The 27,003-nt window shown below is 36.8% G+C and overlaps 1 protein-coding gene across 1 annotated transcript in view; it reads left to right on the top strand.

Moving 5' to 3' along the window:
• The first annotated feature begins 1,145 nt into the window (after positions 1-1,145).
• The window catches only part of XIRP2 (xin actin binding repeat containing 2), a 39,890-nt gene continuing 14,032 nt past the window's right edge, over positions 1,146-27,003 (top strand). Inside the window, 4 exon segments of the mRNA XM_062604704.1 lie at positions 1,146-1,484; positions 20,903-21,044; positions 22,305-22,316; positions 24,613-24,770. Coding sequence (XP_062460688.1) covers positions 1,146-1,484; positions 20,903-21,044; positions 22,305-22,316; positions 24,613-24,770 — 651 coding nt within the window.

The raw sequence follows: 27,003 nt of genomic DNA, 5'->3' as shown, positions 1-27,003 counted from the left end.
GCTAAAGAAAAGACAAGCCTAGGGCCAATTTCTGGCTGGAAAGAAGGTGAAAGCTGTGAGCAAAGAAACTCTTTCTTGTTCTGTGTAAGGAAGAAGAACTATCGAGTGCTTCTCCTATTTTTTTTCCTCCTAAGCAAAGTATTAAATCAACACTAACTCTGGCTAAATATTATCTCAAAAAGAATCCCAAGCCTAACTCCCAATGTTGCATATTTAAGCTCAAACAAATATAAGCATGTAAGAATAGTTAAATACATAACAAACTCTCTTGCCAAGAAGGGAGGGAGTAATTAATTGATATTTTAGCTGGTAGCTGGGTCTCAGTTCTTGTTAACATTTCTCTCTCTTTCCTGTTTTAGAAGCAAGTTCTTTCTACTCAAATTCATTTTGAACGAGAGATGAAAACTTATATTTGAGCATTTGCTACAGGGCAGAGAAACCTCAAAATTAAACTTTTTGGGAGCTGCTTTCAGGAAACGGGTAGCAGATTTCAGCAACTGGTGCAAAATGATAGAATAGCAATTTTCCTTCACAAGCATACTGTAAGAAAGATGGAATGAGCCTTTGTGAGAACACAGTCAATTGATCAGAAAGATTTGACATCAACCCTTAGTAATTTACCTGCCAGAAGAGTTACAGTGCAATTAGGAGCACTGTACTGCAGGATGTGTTTCCAGCCTATCCAAGTGCTTTCACAGCTAATGCAGTAGCCCTTCACTCTACTAGCTGCGTTAAAATACTGTGTCTTATTCTACACCACTGACAGCTGTATCAAATCTAAAAGAAACCAGCAGTCACCTGTCACAACACCTTTCAGTGTAGCACACACTGATTATCAGGAACTCGTTCATTAGCCCCACTTTGTTTGAAATTCTCCCTAATTGTGTACTTGCTGCTTTTCCATTCATGACAGACAGCAATTCTGATGGGAAGTATAAAAATAAAATAGCTAAACACCACCTTTAATTCACTTTTTAATTAACATGTTCCTGCTATATAAACACACTGAACCCTATCACTGACTCTTACTGGATCTCACTTTCCATTGGGAAGTGGCTTCTGTCCCAGCCACCAACCTGTGCCTCGGCCTGTCCTTCAACACACAAGGGCTATCAAGCCACCCTGTGATGGCCATTGCTGGCACCATGGTACCTGTCTCTGACCCCAGGTACATGTTGCATTGGCAGGACACGCTGGAGCTGGCAGACTTGCCCCTGCAGAAGGGCTCTGTGGAGCTCCTCAAGCAAAGATGGGAGTCTGCCAATGCTGTGAGACCTCACCTGATGCTCCAGTGCTCATCAGCCCCAATGTCCCTGGTGCTGAATAAGATGAGCTGCAGCAGCACCAAGGAGAAAGTGCCAGCAGACAGCAGGAGGACAGACATGTTCAAGGAGGAGACCCTAGCAAGCCCTCAGCAGACTGAACACTTCCCCATTACCGTGGAGGAGCTGCGGAGCCACTTTGAGGCCCTGGGTGGCAAGAAGGTAAGTGCCTGGGCTGGGCACCTTGAAGGCATGGAGATGGACCCTAGGGCTGCAGGTTGGTTTCCCCTCACATCGCCCCTCTCTTGTGCCCCACTCGGGGTGGGCAGTACCCACCACTGATCCCATGGATGTCCTGTTGATATTTTGGATCAGTATGTTAATACCTTCTTTATTCCATAACATTATTGGTCTGGATCATTTTAATAGTTGCTGACTAGTGTATCTGCCAGTCTTTCAGGTAAGTTAGTGTGCAATTGTACTTGCCCAGTGCTTTTGGGAGGGGAGGGGGGAAGAGAGAAAAACAAGATATTATGGCCTGAGTGATGAATTCTCCAATGAAACTATTTACAAACACTCTAAAACTTTCTCAAGCAATTGCTTCTTATTTGTAGCACGGTGTTGACTCCCTTTCAACTGAGAAACCTCTTGTCACTTCAGCCATAACATGACACACCTGGACAAATTGCAACCTTTATTTGTCATCAGATTCTTGTCTGAGGAATGTCTGTGATTTCTTTAAACTACCTGGGGAGACATTAATGCTAAAAAGCCTTTCACCACACTTTACCTCTTCTGCCTGAAACTAAAACGTCCCTGCAGGTCACTGATGGAATATTTTATACCTTCCACATTGTAATTCCTCACTTCTTGTTCAGTTATCAGGTTAAAAAAAATAATAACCCAAATATAAATAAATAAAAATCCCCTTTGAATAATTTTTCCCCACTTCTCAATCAAAGATATACTAAAACTTGATGTTAAAACTCTGTATTTTACCAACTACTAACTGCTGCAGGATAACCCTCCTGGTCCATGTACTTAGACATGTACCCATTCAATTTTAATGCCCAGAGTGACATAAACATTTTTGGTTTAAATTGGTTTTCTGGTCCAGAAACTACAGCTCAGAACAATGTATGCTGACCATGACATAATAGCAGGATTTTGCACAGAAATTATAAGATATTAGAAAGCTTTTTAATGTGAACAGTAAAATAAAAATTCATGTGATTCATGAAAAATCTTTTTATTAGCTTTAGACACATAACACAAAAAGTAGCAGGCACCAACAAAATAAGAGTTAAAACTTCATGGGATTATTGAGCACTTTAAAGACCATGTGAAATAGTCATAGACTGCTGCTAGGTGGCATACTCAAATGATTTTTAAGGTGCAGACCTCTCTGGCTGATCTAACTTGGTAATTTTTAATAATAGCAAAAAAAACTTTATTTCCTATAAAGCAGTACTTTCTTTTAGTATTACAGACACGATCATTCTTGAAGGAGGAATCGGTTCTTTTTTAATCTTTTTGATACAAAGAGCTCCTTATTTAGTGAAAAGCAGTAATTTTTTTGATTTAAACAGCATTCTTCACTTGACAGGATTGCAGACCTTTATTAAACATTAATTACCAAGAAAGTAAAAGGACTCCTTACTCCCAGTCTTAGAACTATTATACCAACTATATATTACTTTGGTTTAAATATACTTAAGGTTTCTTCATAAAATTTGCTACTGTTCTACCTACAAATACTTTGAATTCATGTGCAGCTTAGAATCTCATCATCAGTATTATTATTTCACTGATATACTTCATAAAAATTGTTTCCAAGTATATCTCTTTGCTAGGTGTTCTTCCTCCAAGTGGAAAGCTACCATTTCTAATACAAAAGGGAAGCAGGTTCAGTAAAAAGGGTGGGAGGTGGGGGAAAGGGTCAAGGAGAAGTTACTTTCCTCTACCTTATAATTTTTTTACCAAGAGTGCTGCATATGAAATACATTTGATTAGTGCTCTAGGTAAAATATTTCTTTTACCCTGGCCAGCCAGGAAAGAACAAAGAAGTGTGCTCTCCAAAGAGTATGCTTTCTTGCTAAGTCACTGAAACTAATGCAGGAATTGCAACTGTTAAGATGCAGTTTATAAGCAGATGGTTCTTATAAACTGGGAAGTGGTAAGGGGTAAAAAAGCATGAGGATCAGGTCCCTTTTTCAGAGTTCAAGTGGAAAAGTTTGAATCTGTAACCCTGTTCAGGTAGCTGTCTTAGAAAATGAGATCCATGTTGCCTTTGAGGATTTATTTTCCCCAGTATTGTAAAACATCCTGAGGTTTCCAAGACACAGTCAATATGAAATGCAGAAAAATTGAATCTGCATCATAAAAGGCTTTCACAGTGTTAGCATTTCAACATTTTTTCTTAAACATTTCAATATTTATTTCAACATTTTTATTTAAAAAGAAAAATCTGTGAGTCTACAAAAACTGTAGACATCCATATCAGGGGTTTCTGACGCTGAAGAAGTATGGATGCTCAGGTCATTCACTTACAAATCTTAGCAACAGAGAGCAAAAGCAGCACTGACAAGGTTTCAAAAACCCTCTGTAGGCATAGGAGGTCTGTGAAAGGATAGATTATTTCAGTAATCTGAAAAGTTGGAGCCAAACTGATGCTGGTGTTAACAATGGCATTAGCAGCTACGTCTGAGATCTTACGGCACAAAAAAATATGCATAAATTATGAATTCCTCCACTCGTAACAGTGAATAAGCATGAAAAAATAAAATTGTGTGAGATAAATGTGATCCACAGCAATTTCAGGCTTTGCATATGCAAAACCTGGACCTTTTACCAGGCTTTATACATGCACACTGTGTCATATTTTAAATTAGTATCCTGAAGGTATTTAACTGTGCATATTAAGCATCTAGTGTGTATCTGGTTAATGAGAAAGACCCTACACGTTAGAGGTGACAAAGTAATTTATTACTATTAATGAATGTTAAGCATTTTAGAAGTTGAATATTACACCATGAGACAAGATACTTGTCATGAAAAACAACAGCCATTTAGTGTGTCTTCAGAAGACACATTTTTACCACACTTGTATCAGTGATACAAGAAAACACATGTATCACAATAAATGCAAAGCTATGCCAAAGCTTTAGCAAACAGATTGCTTAAAATTCAATTTTTTTCAGCCATAGCACACTCCCATGGGTAGGAGGAGTGAAGAATGGGGAATGAGCTGATGTATTTTCCTTACATTTTGTAGTGGTTTCACTCAGAAGCAGTCAAGGTTACAGCAAAGGTAGAAATGGCTATATGTAAAACGTAGTCAAAGACGTAGAAATTACAGTGGGATTTTTAAAATATAAACAGAATGTCTTCTAAGGCTTGGTACCAGCTATCTATATTACAGCTGCATTATGTATAAATGAATATGCTCATTAGCCTTATGATCAGAAAAAGACCGACAACTGTTGTAACCCTGTTTAAATGGGCTATCTCTTGACTTCTCAGACTTCTGAGACTATGGTCCATTTTATTACTTTATTCCAAAGGAAAAATAGATTTTATTCTAAAAAGGCAAAATACCACTGACAAAAAATTCTATAACCTTTCATTCAGGTTGCATTTCCATTGCAGTGCTGTTATTTGTATATGAACAAAATCAATAGAGAAAAATCAGGGCAATTAAAGAATGTTAACACATGCAGTGACTTCTAAACAATTAGATCAATCATATAAAGAACCCTCTGCTGGTTCAAAAATGAAAGACACTACTATAGGTACCTGCAAATGTATTTAGACTTTTGGCATATTTTTCTTCCTGATGGCAGCTAGGAAGAAAGCTATGCCCAATCCTATTTATTTGAATGGAATTAACACTTCATATTGCAACAAGGTTAGACAAAAAAGAGTAAACAGAGTCAAGGACTGAGTTTAATAACTTCGACGCTAAATCACTTGAAGTCAAATTATTTTTGCCTGAGTTTATCCAAGTGGAACTTGGATGTATTTCCTTCTTAGGAGTATTAAGAAGTTAATTATTAAGTCTGTGCTGGAGCCTTTTATGGAAAGCCTAAAGTATCAGGCCTGTCTCTATATCTTTCCATTATTTAGAAATAAACTGATGTCTTATTCTTATAAAATGAAAAGTATTTTCCCCTTCCCTGTAGGAAAAAAAAGTTTCTTACAAATAACATATTAAAACATCAAATTACTGTACTGACTTATCATTCCCATCAAAAAACTACTTTAGTTTATTAGCACTCAAAGACATTGGAATGTTAAAGCAACTAAGGACTGTTTGCTGCAAATGATTATGTAAGTTTTTTAAGCATCCCAACTGAGAAAGTAATTTCATGCTTACTTTTTAGAGAAACCTATTCAAAGAACTCATTAAAACCATTCATTTAAATAATCTGGTATATGTTCATTAAACTGTGTCCTTTGCAGAAAACATATGAACTGCAGCCAGAAAGTAAATGAAAGGAACTGATGCTTAATGTAAAAGATTAGACCTTTGTTAGAATTGTTTAAATAAGCAGCATCTTCTTTCTCTTAACACTCTCAAAAATATTTATGTGAATTTAGCAAAGCCATATAACGCAGAAAAGCACAGAAACACCATGACGACCGTGGGTCAGTTTTGTACCCTGTTATCACTTGTATCATTTATATTTTTGTTATGGATGAATGCAAGCAAATAGTGAGAAATGCATGGAATGACCAAAAGACTACCCTTGCTGAAAAGCTTGATATTGAAAAGAGTGTTGTATGGTCAGCCTTCTGGATTTTGGCTTCATACCTTTCTTAGCTCATTCTTTTCCTTTTTTTTCATTCCCCCCTTCCCCCCCCCCCAAGCATACCTCCCTATGTTTTCATAAACTTTTTTCTAATGGCAAAAGAGTCCACAACAAGGAAAGACAACATTGTCCATGGAACTTGAATTGTAGATCATGAAGAACAGGTTTTGGTAACAATTCATTTTTTCTCCTACAAGGGGAGAAAAAAAAACCCCAAAACCTACCTTTTCTTCTGTGCTTTACTTCCTCAGTAAATATATCAGATCTTTACAGATACCTTACAAATCATCTGAAGAGACAATCCTCTTCCCACTTTGGTTATTCTTAGTTGACTCATCTTTGAACTGGACTGGTGGCTTTTCACTGGTTTTGCCTTTCTAAAAACTGGACATGTTGGCAGATTTCTTACTGCTCTCTAAAGTGTTTTGCACCAGCAAAAAAGTGTTTTACACCAGCAAAAACAGGTATTTCAATAGTGGGAATGGAGCTTTCCAAATCTCCTTTATTCACAAACTGTTCCCGTGAGCTGTTGCAGTACAGTGTGTGTGTATATAATATAGATACACATATGTATATATATATGTATTTAAAGGTCTTCTGAAAAGTACTCCTCTTCCTTCCTGTTTAATCAGTGAATTCCATCCCAGTGTACCACCTGCAGTTCCTGAGTTGTTCTGAGCTATTTTCTGTGTTAGTTACACTGTTATAATTTCATTGCTTATATATCCAGAAGCAACTATTTTCTTGAGAGTGTACCTGCCTTCCTTAAAGTGTCACACAAAACTGGGATTGAAATTGGCACAAATGATTGACACTTCTTGTGACCACTCAACATTTCAGACCTTCTTCTCCACCATGCCCATCTCTTGGTTTCTTTAGTGGCCCACACCGCTAGTTTCCCTAGTTGCCCAATTATTAAATAACTATGCTTGTGCCAAACAACAAATTATATTATTTTCCTTTAACAGACACTCGAGAATGCTCTTATTCTTCTGCCCTCAATTCAGCTTTACCAATTTTTGTGCTTTATTTGTGGACAGTGGAGAAAACAATCTCTAATAGGATTTTACCTTAAAACGGTAGAATCATTCACTTTTCCTCACAGTCACGAATGTTAGTGTTTGAGCTGCAGCAACGAGGAAGCGTGCTAGAAAAAACAGTACAACAGTTAGGTTGGAACATTGAAACGCGTGTCACCAGTTCCTTATGAGAAATTAAATTTGGGTTTAGTCTCATTTACGTATTCAGTACCGCTGAGGAGGCTGCATTTTTATAAGGAACAGGATGGGACGGACTATAGTCCTATATCCTCAACCAAACGTTCCAAAGGAAGTCTCTTTTGTGCTGAGATTTAATAAATATGGGGTTTGCCTCTCAATATTCTTCTTACTTACTGCTTATTCAGAATCCACAAGGATTCGTTGTGTATCATGCTGTGGATGCGGGTGGCTTATTATAGGATCGCTTGCCTTCAGCCAATTACAATGATTTCAGGTGTGGGGCTTATTTTTGTCTGATTATTGTCTGAATCTATTCCTTACATTCTTTCTGCTCCAGTCCTAAAAAAGATTTCTTGCCTGCTTTTTTGGCTGTTATATTTTTGATTTTAAGAGGCACTTTTCATTTGTTCTGATAAGTTGAGTCTCTAGTGGAGCACAGTTAGCTAATAGAAAAAATTATTTTGACTTTCTTAGGAAGGCAGTCTAAAAATCTGAAATATATTTCTGGAACAGGGAAGCATTTAAAAAGAAGTATTTCAAAAACACAAAGTATGTTTTTCACCACAGGATTAAGTCTATTTTGGTTTTTGTGTGTTTGTTGAAGACAATCACAATTCCATTATTACATGGTAACAGATATCCCTAAAAAGTTGTGTATATATACAGCAGTTTAACAAGTATTTGAAAGTCTAGAAAGCAAGAAAATGGCATAATCAAAGAGACTTTTTAGTAACATGGGCTTCTGACAGTTTTTTCAGGACTTCAGTCTGTATCGATGCAGATATGATGTTGCTTTGCCTTTAGTTCTTTCAGTAAAGACCACTGAAGTTAAACAGAAATATTCTTTTATTTTGTGCTAAGTGAAGTTCTGCAGCTGAGCCTGTAATTTGGAAATGGAGAAAATGAAGGAGAAATTCATTCACTTCTGGAAAACTGAAAGAACTAAGAGAATCAGGCTGGGTTTTTCTTTCTGTCGTGGTTTAAACCCTGTCAGCAAGTTAGCCACGCAGTCTCATTCTCATCCCACACCCCCCACCCCCTCTTGCCCTCCCTTTGCTCCTGGAGGGATGGGGAGGAGAATCAAAAGAATGCAACTCCCACAGGTTGAGATAAGAGCAGCCCAGTAACTAAGGTATAACACAAATCACTGCTGCTACCACCAATGATAATAACAAAAAGGGAAATAACAAGGGAAGAGAATACAACCCCTCACCACCCACCAACCAATAACTTGCCCTACCCCGCCCTACCAAGCACCAACCAATACCTTGTCCAACCCCGCAGTGAATTAGCCCTTCCAGGTAACTCCCAGTTATATCCTCGACATGATGTGCTGCAGTGTGGAATACCTCTTGGTTAGTTTGGGTCAGGTGTCCTGTCTCTGCTTCCTCCCGGCTTCCCTCCTCCCTGGCAGAGCATGAGACTCACAAAGTCCTTGGTCAGAGTAAACATTACTGAGCAGTAACTAAAAACATTGGTGTTATCAGCTCTGTTCCCAGGCCGAAAGTCAAAACCACAGCGCTGCACCAGCTACTAAGAAGGAGAAAAAATGACTGCTACTGCTGAACCCAGGACACTTTCAAAGGGCTAATATTGTAATACCAGGATAGCTGTAGTAGTAGAAGCGTCTATGTATTTGCTATATGCAACATTGAAAACAGCACAGATGAAAGAACACCAAGGTGTATGAGAAATACCATGTGTCTCATTTTGCTCTCCCTCCCTGTTTTGGGGGAGGATTTAGAGAGTGTGATTTTTCTATTTCTTTTGGGGTTTTTTGTTCCTTTTTGCAGTGCACTGTAAGCTGCAATTGTTCCAGGAAGAAACTGACTAACCATCCTATGAACCTATACTTCATAGGTTTTAAGTCGTTAATTTTATTCTGAGCAGACAGAAGATTTGATATTTTTAATATTTCTTTAGAGCCTGATTTGGCAGAAATTATCTTCCTTTAAATTCAGGATTATAGCAGACTCACTAGTCTTTGGCCTAAGTCTCCAGAAGGCAGAGAAAAGCAGAAAAGCTCTGACTTCTGTATGCAGATTCTCTCTCTAATCTTGACTGTGTGCCACTAAGCAAGCACACCAAAGTAAGAGAGAAATGAGGAGTATGACCTTCTGAGGAAAGGTACATACAAACACCACCACACACCCCCCAAAAAAGTCTTGAAAGGGTTCTTTAAAGATATGATTGCTTAGAAATTACCCAGAAATTAGGTGCAGAAATAATCTTTAACATTTTAAAATCCATACAGATCAATAAAGTTAAAACATTATAACCTAGAGAGAAGTTGTATGTGATGTCCAATAGGTTTTGTAGTTTGATCTTGAAGGTGAAGAATTGTGCTTTCTGGGTCATCAAAAAAATTGCCTCTTCTCTTTCCAGACATATAAGCCAGTAAATACCTTGCTTTACCCAAGTCTATTTTGTTGTATGGTTTTCAACCTATTAGCCAGCAGCATCAAAGCTTGATAACCTCTGTAGGAAACTGACCATAAAGCACTTGGAAAGGCACAACTCCTTTCCACAGCCAGTGGCCAGAAAATTATGTCTGGAAAAGTATGTTTTATTTATAATATGTTCTTTAATTTCCTCTCCATATTTAGTGCAATTTTAGTTTGCCAGATTTTATAGACAAACTTCTTATCCTAAGCAAAAAATTTCTCAAGTATTTGTCACTTGTGGCAGAAAGCTGCAAATCATTAAAACATTTTCATTGTCATTTTGTTGGCTGATATTTGGAACAATTTACCAGCCTGAGGTATCTTAATCGATTCTTGAAGCATGAAAGTAAAGTGGAAAGATGGAAAGTAAATACGCCCATTACTAGCATGTCTTAGGAAACAGCACTTGGAGAGAAACATAACATCTGGGTTAAGTTGATTAGGAAGGAAATAAGCTTGTGACAAAGTCTGAGAAATCCACAGGTGCTGGTATTCAGAGGAGAGCAATCCATAAATTAAATGGGAGTGAAAGAGACATTACTTGCCCTTGCAGGGTACATTGTGTAACATGTCAAATGATTCAAGTTAACAATCAAATAAACACCTGCACCAAAGCATACTCACAATTACTCTTTCAATAGCAAATAAAATTTCAATTTATTTTACAAATATGTAAAATAAAATCCCCAATACGTCTACTTCTGTTATCTTTCCTCTAACCTGTACAATGTCTGTGAGGACAAACTGTTAACAATTCTGTTATTCTCTGGTAGTATCTAGTAGAAAGAGAAATAGACTCACAATGCTTTCTGAAGCAGCTGTCATTAGGTTAAAATAAATGGGTCCAAAATAACCATACCTGGGAGTTTCATGCTACTGTTCTGAATCTCAATGAAAGCAGATGAATTCTTTGGTTTTCAGAGAATTATAGCATAGAATACTTTCCACCTTTTCCTGTCCAAGGCACAGGTAGAGTACCAGTATACTGGTAGATGCCAACCTGGGCCATTAAAGTACAGGAGGTACAAACAATCTGCTAAGTACAGCTTACTACATCAGCTGTCTTAATAGAAGACCTTTAGGGTCTTCAGAAGATCCTTCAGGGATCCTTTTCACAAACAAGACCTCTTATGTGCATTTCTGTTTGTGCTCCTTTAGCTCAGCATCCTCTCCTTGTATCAGCTGTACTTTTTGCTCTGCTGTCTCTTTCAAAAATGTTTGGTAAAGATGGGATCCTTTTTATATGTTTGCTGCCTAGATTTAAAGCCGAGCAAACACTGCCATATTTTAACCTCATTTGTTTTTTCTCTCTTCTGTGTCATGGTGTGATGATACATTTGTTTCAAATTTAAGACTTTGATTAATAAAATTGGAATAGTAGATGTTACTCAGGGTTAGGCAGTTTGTGAACTCTGTATACCCAGGAGAGTTCAAGCAATGCACTGTCTTTCTCTGAAGCTGTTTATATGAATTTCTGTCACAGATAACAAATATCATTGCTGGACTATGGGTACAAGGATCTTGTAATATCAGTTTTGAGAATCTCCCTATTTATGCCCACTGTCTCAGAGTCTCCATCATTCACCATAATTTATAGATCATCTTGAATTCTCTGTAGCTATATCTCTTACATAGTAGCCTCTTTATACACTTGTTGTTAATCTTCCATTGTAGAGTATGTTTCATTTTCTCTTATTTCTCATTTTCAAACATCAGCCCAGTATGTGATCAAAGAAAATGCTATTGCTTAAAAATACAGAATGCTGGTAAGACTTAATTTTACTATCTTTTATAGGTAGTAATATTGGCGGGGGGGAGGGGGAACTGATTTAAAAACATGCAATGAATATGGGATAAAAAAAGCCTTTGCTTAAGATAATTAGTCATTCCATACAAGCATTGAAAAAAAAAAACAAAAGAGAAGAAAAAGGCAGTGAGGCGAACACTGCAGACTTCACAAAAGGTTCCCAGCATGTATATTTCTAGTGCTGTGCAGAGCAAATGACTTAGAAGATTAATTTGATGTGGCCTGTATTATTACTGAATAACTGAAAAAATTTGGCTGCTTGAACACATATTGCTTACTGTAGTTTTGGAAGCAATATCGGAGAGTACACCATATGTTTAAATTTTTTAAATTAGTGTATATTTAATGGAAATAAACTCATTTAAGACTTTAAAATATGTCAACTAATTGGAGCTCTTACTGAGGCAGAGATTGTCTTTAGTTAAGCTAAGCCATTTTGCTCTTGACTACAACAAAGTGATCTGCCTGAGTTGCATGAACAACTGAAGGAAAATGCTCTTCTGTCCTGCTTCTAAAAGCAGGTATCAGTGGAGTCTGGGAACCAGCACGCTCAATATTACTGGAAAATTATCAAATCTTAGAAACCAGGCAATAATTTGGAAGGAAACAAAGTGGAGGGTCAAGCCAGAAGATTGTTGTATTTGAGTGTGTGCAGCTAAAATAGAGTGCCTATTAAGACCTAGATAAATATTAGTCATTTTGAAAGTCATTTGATTCCCCTCTCTGCTAATGATTTTGTTTCTGCTTTGTTATTTTTGTTTTCTGTTCCACACCCCAACATTCTTCTAATAGTTTCCAGCTATTTGAAATAATTACAAAAATCAAGAAATTGCAAATGACTGTGGAAAATGACAACAGAAAGAATGTAAATGTCTGTAGCAACATGAGACACAAAATGATCACGTTAGAAAACAATTCTTTCAAAAATCATTATTTTGTTTTGCTTAAAGGTAGACATACATTGAGATATTTTAAGAACCTTAAAAGTTCTAAACTGATATACCGCCGAATCCAAGTAAATTTCAGCAACAGAGCGTGCAAAGAAAAGCATATATTGTCAGTGAATTTACAACAAACAAACAAAAAACCCAGGCACACCCAGGCTTTTATGAAACCCCAAATAAATGATATGTTTTTCTTCTCCCATACCTGCAATTAACTGATAAAATAATAGTTCTTAAATTTCCACTGTAAAGGTGAAAAATCTGAGATACACAAAATTGCATCTCTAAGTGTGCATTGTAAGAGGGGGAAAAAAAAGATAATAAAGAACAAAAGCATAAACTTAGAGCTGACATTGGAATTTAGTATACAGCAGTGTTCCTTTTACAATTGCAATGCAAAGAAGGTACTGATTTTATTGTAGAAGCTTTAAATAAAACTTTATTGTGATAAACCAGAATGGGATTATTTATGGAAACATTGGGGGTTTTAATTCTGTGGTAAAACTTTTTTCCAATTACTTTGGAATTATTATACAAATAGAAAGGACAAGTTATTCTGACTGACTGAAGTGTTTGGAATATGTATGTAAATAAAAAAAAAGTGAAAAAAAACAAGAGGAGATTAAAAAGGAAAGCTACTGTTGAAGTAGCCATGCCTTGAATCTTAATTTGTGCCTCCTATGTGGTAAAATAGCATTCTATGCTGCTGCAGGTCATGATTTTGGAAAAAGAACTCAAACATTAGTTGTAGTTACTAATCACACTGGTTTAGAAACCAGTTTCCATGACTTGAACCAAGCCTGAAAACTGTCCCCTGTGCATGCTGGCTACAAAGCCATACTGCCTGTACCCTCTCCAGTCTTCATTGCAGTTCCTTCTAAAATATTTCCTATTAAACACAGCTGTCTCAGATCTGGACTCCTTATTTTGCATGTTTTGGTGGTAAGCTAGTGCCAGTGATTTATATAGACATCTAGAGGAACTTAGTATAAATTCTGCTTGATTTGTATGTGGTTTTATTTCAAATTGCTTTAAAAAGCTGTAGCAAGATTTACTTCTATCAAGATTTTTATTTTGGAGTTTTCATAAATTTTATCCTGATTTATTACAGATATTGTAGCTGGCCTACTTTAATGATGTTACTCAATCACTGTAGTATCACATGCTTGAAAAAAAAGCTCACTAAAAAAAGTTTGGTAACTGTGGCCTCAGTTTCCTTAAGTGCTTCCAAAACATGCAACTCTTTTGTCTTACAGAAATGCCAATAGAGATGGACCATTGCACAGTATTGGTTTAGGAAGGAAAATTTCTGTGGTTATTCTATGTCCTATAGTTGTCTATTTAATCCACTGGCCAGTTGTCAGTTTAGCACAGATATTATCATACTTTTAAAACTGCTATAACATTTTAAATCAACATCACACAATGAGCTAATAACGTAACTAACTGATAATCTTTCCATAGGACAGAGTCTGGACAGCTCAATAATTTGATGTATGTCAAATGCTGTTAACAGTTAAAAGGATTACCCTTTTTAGCACAAAGATTAGGTGGTTGTTTTATAAGTAGTAAGACCAGGGACCCTGTATCAATTTTGCTATGGTGATAAACAGCAAATCAGTGTGACTTTTGCTAAGTAAGAATGAAATCTGTAGATATTTCAAAGCAGAATTTAGCTCCTCAATGTTTTTTCTTAGTGTAGAGCCCATGGTGTTGTGGTTTAACCCCATTCAGCAACTAAGCTCCACACAATCCCCCCTCCCCTCAGTGGGATGGGGGAAGAGAATCAGAAGGATAAAACTGAGAAAACTCGTGGGTTGAGGTAAAGACAGTTTAATAGGTAAAGCAAAAGCCATGTGTACCAGCAAAGCAAAACAAGGAATTCATTCACTATTCCCCATGGTCAGGCAGGTGTTCACCCACAAAGCATGGAATATCCCTTGGGTCAGTTGGGGTCAGCTGTGCCCCCTCCCAACTTCTTGTGCACCCCCAGCCTGCTCGCTGGTGGCATGGGGTGAGGAGCAGACAAGGCCTGGACTCTGTGGAAGCACTGCTCAGCAATAACTGAAACATCTCTGCATTATCAACAATTAGTGTTTTCAGCACAAATCCAAAACATAGCCTCATACTAGCTACTGTGAGGAAAATTAACTACCCCAGCCAAAACCAGCACAGATGGCAATTCTGCAAATAGATCTTCCATTTCCCCAGGCTGACAACAAGCTCATTTCAGGGCCTCTGTTCTGTGTTTACAGAAAAGTTATTTCATACCCTTCCTCCAAATGAAAATACTGTCTTATTTTAAAACAGTCTGTAACAGCTGAAAGGGATATGCATCTCAGGAACTGGTCTGGGTATAAAACGACTGAGCAGGTTCCAGGCAGCCATAGGGGTTTTTTTAAGCCTCTTGAGAAATTCTGTCTTAGTGAAGTGGTGCATTGCAGAGAATCAACCGAGAATCATGGCTTTGTCTCAACAGTTTACTTACTGGCTTCATAGAGTTTACGCAGCAGGTGTTATTAGCAACCCTCCGTAACAGTCACTTTTGGAGGTTTGTCATCAATCTTAATGCCATCAGCATTCCAGCAGATGGTAGACATGATTCCATGCACTCCCTGCTTCCAAATTGCACCAGAATGGATTTCCATCATATTTTCATTAGAAATGAGAACTGTATCAGAAACAGACTTCTCTGATGCTGGATTTCCAAAGGCTTTTTCTCCAGGCAGGCCAGGACTTTATCTCTTACTTTTTTATAGTTCACTGTTATTGGGTGATTCACAGGGGATATTATCAGCTCTCTCAGCACTAGAATTAACCTCAGATCATCCCTGTGTACTCTCCAGCTAAGCAGTCTCTTGTTTTGAATTGGAATTTGAGATGCCAGCTTTTTGTAGGCAATAGAAAACGTTAGGAGCTCATCCAGCAAAGCTCTTAGACTTTAAGTGTAACTTGAATTGTGATTGAGAGCAATTATTGGAATAGCAACCCTCAAGTATTTTAAGCTACAATAAAATGCAGTAATGGATTGAGATTTTATATAACTATTTTGAAAGCAACAGATTTGATTTCTAAACACTTATCCTACTGCTCAACTCGTTCCCTAAATCACTATTCACTTATGGATTTATTTTCCTTTCACCTTATGCTTTTACCCTTTCTCTTTGGGTCTACTCCTACTCCTCTGTCATTTCTTACACATGCATCCTTTTTGTGGAGGCCATATACAAAATTAAAGTGTGGTGGTAGCTAGCTTTCCTTTAGGTAGTACACATAGCAAAAGTAGTTACGATGGGATGGGGATAAGCGTATTTCTTTAATACATTTGAAGATGTCCTTTAAGAAAAAAAAAAGGAAATACTTGGAACATTAATAGTAGCTTTTGGTAACCTATTTAATATACTGACTGTAAATTCCTCTTCCTATCCAAGGTAGTTCAGTGTATGCAGAAAAGGTAGTAGTAACTTGGTAAATAGTTTTCCTCTATTTAAAACTTCATGTGTTCTGGCTTACTGACTTTCAGATTAGTGCAGGACTGGATAGCAAGTGGAAAATCCACGATCTAAAAGAAGCACAGTCACTCAGTAGGCTACTGAAATTGGAATCTTTATCATTGGCATTTCTATAAGTAATCACAGTATATTCCTTGAAATTGGACTCTTCAGTGCTTTATTCTTTTCATTGCCTACAGTATGAGATCAGAACATACAAATAGCTTCTTGTGTCACCTGTTTCTGAGAAGTCCATTCAAAAATAGAATAATTCAGAGCCAGTATATAAAACTGAAGTAATCACAATAGCAAGTTCCTTACATATAGGCAGATTTAAACAAATTGTGTCTAACAAAAAAAGGAATAAATGCTGTTAAGCAGGGTGTTCCACACAACAGTCCATGTCTCAATTCAATAATTGTCCCGACAAGAACTCACATATGGTTACAAAAGCTTGACATGAATTGAACCCTGCATTAATCAGAAAGAAAAAAAACAATTATTCTTGTTTTAGTTTTCTTTTGGCAACTTCTGCAAGTGTTGCATACATTAGCCTCTAATTAAGCACCTCTTGGCACTACCTCAGTGCTTTTTCGATAAGTGGCATTTATGTTAATTCTATCCTTATTAAGCAGATGTCTTTGCCATTCGCTGTCGTTAGGTTGTCTGGGTAGATACCCCAATAAAACAGTATGCAAATTAAATTTATCCTGAGTAAAAGGAGTTTATGGTAATCATAACGCCTTCCAATGAATTTTTCACAGTAGGAAACAGCATCTTCAGAGAATAAATCTGATCTCTAGCATTACAGCTGGTGTAATAGTGCAAGAAAATCATCCTTCAGAAGCCCCACTAAGACAGGGATACCATTTGCAAAATGGGGCTGGGGCAGTTGGAGACTGTCACATGGGGGACCCTGTGATAATGAAAAAGGCAGGAACAGAAGAACACATATGGACATATAATTGGTTTGTTTGAAGGAAAAAGTTCTGGACAGTGCTAAGCATGCAGTTCTTCTGCCCCCGATTATAATCGCTGTCAAAACAGCACCATCCTTACAGAGAGCATTAAATGGACCATTCACCTATACAGTGATTCACCATATCAAGGATTTAAAGAATACGGATTAGTGTGGAAAGCTATGGTAAAAGATAATGAACTTATGGAGAACTTATTTAGAAAGAACTGAAAGAGAATTAATGTATTTAAAATTACAGATCCACTACAATGTGGGAAAATGTATTAGCAGTCCCCCAAAATGTCTGTATAATTATAAACAGTTATTCTTTTTTGGGTACATTATTACAGGCAGTAGTACAAAGAAATCAAAAGACATTAACAAAGAGGTTTGGAACAATAAACGCCAGTCTCAATCTACTTAATAGGAAGCTACAGTAAATTGTATTCAGTCACCTATAAAAAAATTATCACACAACTAGGTTGACAAATTAATATCAAGGCATAAAATCTGAAAAGAGTATTCCTGGAATTACTAATTGACACTGCTTACCAAAATCTCCAAATTACAAAGTACCAAATAAAAACCCCACTGCAGTCTTGAAAAACTGCAAAACAAAAGCTGAGACTTAGAGAAGTCCGCAGGTGGAAAAATCAAACCCTAAAGACAAAAAACAGTAATATTTTATGTCTAAGCAATTTGTAGCTATTATTCCAGGTTTCCAGTTTTGACACTTGCTTTTCTAAACACAGGAAAATAAACTGAATGAAAATGCCTTCTGCCTTAATAACAAACATCTCAGAAACCTGTCCATAAAATAATTTACATGGAAAACCTCATAACTAGGGCCAATATTCCTGTAATTTATGTTAAAGATTGGCAAAAAAGATTATTTTTAAAATTCCTACTGAGATATATTCCCAAAATAGTAACATAGATAAATTTTCTAGTTCATGGAATTGCTACTGCAGAGATAAACATAAAAAAAAAAACACCAAACCATAGTCTACAAGTTAATAAAATTAACAGAGGTAAGAAAAATACAAATCAAACTCATATTGGTCCCTAGCTTGCAAGAATAAGCATAAGAAACAGTAAATTCTGAAGTTTTTTAGCTGTTACTGGTAACTACAGAAAAACACATCAGGAATAAAAAAAAAAAAAATAACCCCAAACTAGATGAGTTCTTTCTTGAAGATGCCAACAGTAGCTGAAAATCCAGTACAATTTGAGTTTTCCATTTTGTTCTAATACTGCAGAAGTTATATCATCATTAAAGGGATTCTTGGTGTTGACTACTGGAAGCCACACAATGCTGTGGCAACATGATCCTGTGGCTGTTCTTATGTATGCCAGGTACTGGCTGATTGCAGAACTGGAGGAGGTGGACATAATCAGGCTGACCTAACAAACGCTCAGTTGCATGTTTTTATTTCTCCTCTCCCTCCCACATCCTTCACTTCTCCCCTGCATGGGCCATTTCTGCATCACAGATTGCCCATACCAGATTTCAGACATAATGGTCTGTTTTAAATAAAAATTTCATCATTAATACTGAGTTGCAATTGTACCTGATAGCCAACTTGAAAAATGTTAGAAAGCAAACAGCAATCTGAAGCCATAGCCCTTTCCATACAAAATACTCTATTCATTTCTGCCACCTGCTGCCTCCTGATACACTTGGCATGTAAGTATCTCATTCCTCTCAGCGTACCTATGTTCTGGCCAAACTCTCTATCCTACCTATGCTACAGCTGCCCGCCTGCACTGTAACCCAGCCTGGTCACAGAGCTTATTTTACTGGCACTGCGCCACCCTGCCATTTCTAAGTAGCATGTACAGCCTGAAAGTACCCAGCAGGCTAGTGAGGAAGGGTACAATGAAGTCTTGTGAAGCTAAAGGACAGCTGCTTTCCTCACTCCAGAAATCTGTCTTTTGCTGTTACTACCCTGCAAAAATACTTTCCATAATAGCAAAGTAAAATACGCTTCTGACTGTAAAAGCAATTAGAGAATAATTCGGTTAGATTCACACCAATTATCTCCTGTAAACATGATAAATAAAAGTCAACAAACCCCACAGTATTGGTTAAGACCCCTTATATCACCTTTAAATGTAACCATGTTTAGGTTTTCCAGTGTGTTGAGTGTACCTCCTGGCCTGCCTACTAAAATTATCCACTGTACTCAAGATTACCTTTCAAGTTCTAATTCAATATAAGCAGTAGCAGCAGTGCCCTTTTCAGTGAGGGGAGGAGGAGGGAGGAAAGACTGATGCGACGTACGTAACTGATGATTGGTGATACCACAGGTACTTTCGCTGAAAAAATTGGGTTTACAATACCCACGGTAATAAAACATATTCAGCTTCTATGGTCTAATCAGTCATTTGTTTCAGTGCTGACATATCATGCAAAAATCTTTTAGCTAATCTCAAGCAAAAAGCTACCATAACTCACAGAAGTAGACAGACTGTTATAAAATCATGAGTTTCCACAAGACATAACCTATCATACATGCACAGGAAGGAATATTTTTGCAAAGAATGGCTACAGGTAAATAAATAAAGTACAGTACATGTTTAGGATAAAAGCTATCAGCAGCTATGAGAAAAGCAGAAATTTATTAAAGATGGGTGAAGCACAGTTGTCCTGGACTGCTAACGATGCACGCATTTTAAAAGTACATTTCCAATGCTTGTTCACTGTCACTTTCAAAAAATTCAAGGTGAATGTATTAATTGATTATATGCTACTGTGAAAATGGCTTCTACAATTCACTGCAAGAGTTCTATTTGAGGATTCATTAAGTTGGATGGCATTAATTTTTTTTTATTTTTAAATAGTTACTGGAAAATATTGTCCAATGTAAGACAATAAATTCAGAAGTCAAATTTTGTTGCCTCTTACACACCATGCATAATATCTAAATCTAAAAACATTTAGGAGTTACTTCAGTAAAATCATATATAAGGGTAGCATTAAATTAGTATACAATAATAAAGCTGTCTGCAAACAATAAAAAGGAATTAGGCTAATGAAAGCAGTACATTTTGTAAACCTCTGCCATTTAAGCAATAAAGGGCTCTGGCAAATAAGTTCCACAAAATCTTGCTGGAGAGATTAATGTTGTCACCAGACCAAACACTTACCCACCCTTTTTTGCTATCATACCTCTTTTACAGGGACAGCAGATGTGGATCTGCTGTGAACCTTCCTTACCACCCTTGGGGTTGGTGGGGGAGTATATTTTTGCTACTCCAGCTGTTTATTTACTTAATATAAGAGCAAGCCTTTACAGCTGTTGTGTCCAAGTCCATACTGAGTACTGCATTGCAGGGATGGAGGGAGAAGCACCCCAGAAACACCAGCTTTAACACATTAAAGTCTTGCTTAGCAATAATTCACTCATTTTCTCTCGAAGGGCTGAGGCATTATGAGATACCAATGATACCGTGTAAACTCTCTAGGAACACTAGCTTGCTATTCTGATAAGCTAAATTCAGTCAGTAGGTAACAGTAGAATTGAAAATCAAATTTCTGAAACAGAAATGTCCAAGCACATCTGTTCTCAAGCAATCATTTTTATGTAGTCTTACATATCAGTAAATGAAATTAATAAAATTCCCTCTGTGAACTTTTCTATGTACAAATAGTGTTTAAACAAGAACTGCTGTCTTTCATTGTGATCCTTACAACCACCTCCACCCCTCTCTTGTGGAAGAAACCACATGCAAGAAATGGCAAAAGAATACTTCCAAGTATCGCTGTCTGTTGAATGATAAGCCATGAATCCACAACCTGCAGTGCTACAGAAACTTACCTTAGGGCATTCTGGAGAATGTTTTCCCAGAAATAGCACCCCCTTCTAATCTGCTGCCTCTTCACCCTCTCTCCTCTCCCCAAAACCCACACCTGTTTCCTACCAAAAGCTTTTAACATGCATCTTCTTGATGTTTTCTAACAGGAAGCAGAAAATGAAAGAAGTTCACATTCACTGACATCAAAGAGTCAGCCTGGGAGCCATTCCACCAGTACTCCAAAGGAGTCTAGTGTGAAAAGAGGGAGAGCAATCTTTGAAAAGATGTCATCAGAAAATGGCCTCAGCAACAGCTCTGAAGGTTAGTTAGCATTACCATGTTGATCTGATGCCTCACTTTAAGGCAATGGTCTCTAAACCTTTCTGATGCTGCACCCCTATCATTAAAACGTTTTTGAGCATACGAGTATATGCATTTATTCACAAACTCTACTAATACATTATGGCAACACACACAAAGAGATATTAAAGATACTAAATAGGGAGGATGGATGAAATTAAAAGAAACATTTAAAAAATGTTTATTTACAAAAAATTGTTATTCTTGAACCCCAATGGATTGTCTTGCACAGCCCCTGGCTTGATATATCTTAGTTTGGAGGTCACTGCTTGACAGTACCAAAGTGTGTCGATATCTGCGTTTCTCTAACAGAGAAAGAACATGGATGATACAGATTTCCGACAGAAAAATCGCTTATCAATTTGTGAGCGTCTAGGACTTAACTTTATGTAAAACAATAGATTACCCAAATAAATAGCATAAAGAGACTTGTCCACTCTGCCATAAAATTAATAAGCCATCTACACAGTATCAACCACTATGACTCCACTCTTTTTTAAAATGAAGCATTTAGCCTGCATGTTTAGGAATTCCAGACTCCATCAGATCAAAGGGAAAAGGAAATTACAGTGCACAAGACCCTTTTTAGCTAACGCTCTTAAGTTTTTTTATGCTCATTGTTCATATTAAACACATGATCTTTTATAGGTTTAACTTTCAGCCATTGGTTATCTTTTTTCCTTTTTTTTTTCTTACCAAATTAAAGAGAATCCTCTTGGAAGGGTAATTGTATATCATAATCAGCCCATAACCTTCTCTTCCATCAGCTAGATTCAGCTGTCATTCTTCATGTGGGAGTATTCTTCTGTGGCTCTTCTCTACATATTCTCAAGTCTTTCAGATACCTTTTTTATAATATAGTTGTAAGGTCCTTTTTGTTTTGCTTCTCCTTTTAGACTCTCCTTTCAAATCCATCCTTTTTCCTAACAGGAGAACAGAATCCTCCATTCCATACCTACTTTGCCTCCGAGTCTAAATTGGAGACAGTATGTTTCAGAAGCATTTTTTTGTCCACCAGGGATAACAAAGAATATGAACTATGTAAAAATGCACAGTCAACAATTCATGCCTCTTACAAATGAAGCTTTTTTCTAAAAATGTGACAGACCCATAGGGGATAATGTTTTTTTGATTCTCCTGTGAGAGCTATAATACCCCATTTTGCATTCAGAGACTCTTATGAGAAGTAAATTCCCTATAGACTCATTTGGCTGTTTGAAAGTACTGGTGAAAACTCTTAAACTTCTAATAGCTGAACTTCAGCACTGAAATCTGCAACTCTGCACTTGAATAAATATTCAGATCCTGAAAAATATAAGATAATGCTGATCCTCAGATTATTTCTCCCATCACTATGAGATCCGAGTTTTCTATAACCAGTGATAATATATGTCAGCTTGCTTCAATTTTTCAGCAAGAAACACTAAAGTGCTATAGAGCTTTTTAGCTAAATGTTTCAGTTATGCCAAAAATCTTTTTTTAGAAGAGGTATCAAGCAACATTCACAGCAAGCTCTATGTCTGAGTACCAATAATTTGTATTTCTCCCCTGAAAAGCAGAAAGGCAATGCTCATACTGCTGTTCAACCTATCCTGAAAACTTAGAGAAACTAGGACAAACTCATAAGGAATAACTAGTGTAGTCATATCATTGGAAAAATACAGCAGAAAGACAGGATTCACCAGTCCTGTCATACACAGATTTGTCAAGCTCCATTTACTTTATAGATTTGATGGAACTTATAGTTAATAAAAGAATTAAATTCTCTGAAATAGACACTATTACATGAGTCCTACATGTCAAAAGTGAACAGGTTTTTGTTGGCATACCTCAGCTTAGTAGACATAAGGCTCTTTTTACAGATTCTTTCATCAAAAGCACACATTTATCTCTGAACAAATCCAAAGATGTTACACCTTTAAGGGCATTTGAATGAGCAAAAGTGTACAGCAAAAGAAGCAAAACAAATGAGTGAAAATTTAGATCAAAAAGAGAAGCTACTAATTTCCTATCCAAATTATAGCAAGGAGTTGATTTGCTTAATAAGTCTGGGAATGATCAGAAAGATGAAAATAAATTATAAAAAATATAAATGTCATTTCAAAAGAAAAAGAAAGGCAGCCAAAACGTCATGTGCTACAACAAAGTAACTGCACACTCAGGAAGACAAGGTGTCAGCAGTGCCAGAATATATAAGAATACAAGTAAACTGCCAATGGCTAGCAGAAAGCACACATCTGAAGTTTCCTCTCTGACTTTCTTTCCTGTTTGGAAATGGATTTTAAGGTTTTAGTTTGGGTACCTACTGGCTTGAATTAAACACATAGAACACGAGGACATGTCTACACTGTTTCTTCCCCTTAAGTTAGTAATTTCCTCAACTTTGAGAAATTCCAGCATATGTATCATGCTTGTGGGGGGACAGGGTGGGTTTTTTAAGACAATTTTGTTCAGCTACAGCCTTTTCCTGTAATTTCAGAAAATATAATTTAAAAAAAACCACACCCCAAAACACCAATGCAGGTTGCAACAGATTTATTCTGGCCTATTATGTAAGGACAAGGAGAAATGTAGGTGAATTTAGGGAAGATTAGGGTGCTCCTATATCTGCAGCACAAGCACAAGGATTAAAAAGTTAGATTCTGGGGGCTTTACTAAAAATATACCTTCTTGAAGTCCTAAAATTCCCTCTCCTCCCATAAAAGGGAGTGTACTGGTTACAGAAATCCAGTGTCATGCAATCCAATTTTGCATGCACTGCAGAAGAACTTCCAGCCTGTGGGATTATATGAAATCTTTTCTGCCTCTTATCACAAAGAAGAAGGATGCTCACAACATACTTTTCTTCTCTGAAACAAGAAGGCAGGATATCTTTATGCTAAATTTAAGGCACTTTTCTGGGTAGATGGAATTCTTCAAATACAATCACATGACTGTAGATAGCACAAAAAACTTCCTAGGGCTAGTAACTGCTGCTCTTTCAGGAGTACTCTGAAATGCTTTCTCCATATTCACTGTGGCTGAATTGCAGATGCTAATAGATAATTCAATAATATTCATAAGCTGAAATAAGGTTAAAAAGTAGGTAGTAATTTAGATAATTTTCAATACAGTTTTAGTAGTAGTAAACCAACTAAAACATACTCTAATGCAGTATCAGCAAACAACTGAATTCTATGGATTCTCTTTTATGCAAATGAATACTAAAATGTACAAAGCTAATTAGAACATAATATATCCAATTGTAACAAGTTATTTCTAGAACTTATACTTTTTACAGTACAAAATAATGCAAATGTAACATTATGCTTTTTGTTATTTCCTCAAGACATTTGCCTCAGTTTCAAAATCCTCGCTGCATTATGTTTTTCTGTACTCAGTAAGTTCCAAATTGAAAGTAAGATAGAGTTGCTAAAAACTTTGTAATACTTCTCCTTTCTACTACTGCCTTTCTTTCAAGACTTGGAAAAAATGTACAGGTTTCCTTAGAAAATATGATGTCCATTTTTATTTACAGTGGGTTCTCACAAACGTGTAAGAGGACTATTTAAAGAGAGTGCTTCCAGGGCTGATAACGCACTGCTGGATGTCCAGGAAACTGTCTCCTTGAAAGAAAGGATGGCTATGTACAAGGCTGCTGTGTTCGAGATAGAGGGTAGCAACTCCTTTGCTCATGTAAGATATCATCATTCCTTACCTTCTTAGGTGTGTTTGCTTTGCACAGTGACATATCCTACATTCTTTATACAAGCTGACTGATGGGGGATCAACATTTAAAACCTAAATTACCAAACAAATCAGCTCAGCAAATGCATTGATGCATCAGTCTGTGTCCCCACTGAACAAGACTTCTCATGATATACACGTTTGGTCATTTGGAAAATCCCCTTTAATACCTTGCAATGACTGTTCTTTTTATTCCACTGTTGCACAAACTGGACTGATTAGAACCACAGGCTTGCAACAGATTACCAGCACAATTATTCTTTCAGCTTATAATAGCAAAACCCAGCTGTTTCTGCATTATTTAAAATATTACCAAATAACAAAATCATATTCAAAAGCACATTAAGTTTAGCCCTCTTGCAGGTCAAACTAAAGAATTCAATTCAAATTGCTGCATTTCAAAATAGCAGCTGTATGAGATAAGGTGTATGAGAAAGTATTGCTTTATAATAAATTAACATAAAATTGGCATTATCTGAAAAATTCTTTATAAATAAACCTTTAAATGTGTCTTAGTCATCTCTCTACATATCTGTCAATAGGAATTAAGTGTTTTAAAGCAAAATTTAATATTAATACCAAGTAGAACATAAAGTATTTGGCTAACAGAATATATAATCTATTAAAATAGAGCAAGACCACTGCACATTTGATTATCAGTCAGGAATGTCTGAAAAAGCAGGCCTTCAGATCTTAGCCAGGAAAATCTGCCTCAGTTTCACAGAAGTACTAAGGACCAAAAGGTGTGTTTTTACTATATCTTAAAATCCTACATGGAAGTTATAGCCCAATCCCCTTGTATCAGAAAATGGAGGCCTGCTACAATGTTAGAATGACAATAGTCTTTATTTATGCTAAATTTTCTGCACATAGCAAAAAATAACTTTTTCTTACTATAAAATAGGGCAGAGCAATTTCTGTAAATCAGAGAGCATAACTGGCAAAAGAAGGACTTCAGCTCAGCTCTCGCCAGCTGGCATCTTTGTCAGTATGCAAGAATCACTATAGGATTCCCAGTCTTACCTGCACTTTGGTTCTTGAAAGAAGCAGTCTGCAGTAGCTGAAGGGACCTTCTGGGTCCTTATATAGGCCAAAGCTACATGGTGAAAACAGCCACCAATCACAATCAGCCAGAGTTCAGGTGTTTTCCAATCACCCAATCCCTGCCTACTAACTTCATTATTTCCTAATTGCCTGCATGTATTTGGAGTAGATTCCTGCAGTTCAGGCTGAGAAGAAATAGAAAAGAACTGTGTGAAGCCTGAGCCAACCTAACTGTGGAACACAGGAACTGCTTCATTTGCAGTCTAGAGCTCCTCCCAGTTTCTTGCTGAAATGGATCTTTGCTTGAGAAAGGAAGTGTATATCTGGTCCATTAAAGGGAATTATTACATTTCCTTGAAGAACCCATAGCTGCATTTAACCCTTCTGAAGTTCTCCAAAGGGCTGGCAAGGTGTGCCTGGCATGTTCATTTACTAAAATAATTACTTTTCACATTCAGATATATCCATGCACACATGGAACTGTGCCATTTTCATCATAGGAAAAAAAAATACCCGTTTTTTATAATCTGCTTACTTACTCATCAGGGGTCAGCACTAAACCTAACTTTGTAACCTTACTTACAAGACTATTTCTAATTATTGGGTGGTTTATTTTCTGCATACTGATTAATAATCTCAAATTCTGAAAGCTTCATTTTAGTACCATCTAAGAGGTAACACATAAGGGACACAACTAGAACAGGGAGCCTGAGGGTAAAAGCACTCTTGTGACCTTCAGTACTGTTAGTGAAGAAAGATCATCTCACAAAGGCCTGCTTGAAACTCTCTGCATGCTCTTCAACAATACCTATGGAAAAACAGAATTTATGATTGTCTGAGTCATTCCCGTAAAGACAGATTACTACACAGTTGAAAATACACCCCAAAATACACCCCAAAAACTTCAGAGGAAACCACTGAGTCCTCAGACACTAGTTTAGGCAAGATGAATATGCAGTTACACCAGCAGGATCAATGTGACACAAGAGCATTTAGCAGCTAATAGATCACAAATATTATCACAAATATAAAATTAAATAGATTTCAAAATTCCAAAAGAACTTTATAATTTGCAGGCCCTAATTTTTGGGTGAGGAGTGAAAGTCAACCATTCAATAGTTAATGTTTACTGTATGTG

This window comes from Pezoporus occidentalis, unplaced genomic scaffold (genome assembly GCF_034315485.1).
Source record: "Pezoporus occidentalis ecotype Australia unplaced genomic scaffold, CSIRO_AGI_Poc_V1 ctg88, whole genome shotgun sequence".
In the NCBI taxonomy this organism is placed as follows: domain Eukaryota; kingdom Metazoa; phylum Chordata; class Aves; order Psittaciformes; family Psittacidae; genus Pezoporus; species Pezoporus occidentalis.
Note: the sequence above shows the minus strand (reverse complement) of the source record. Positions and strands in the feature narration are given on the sequence as shown.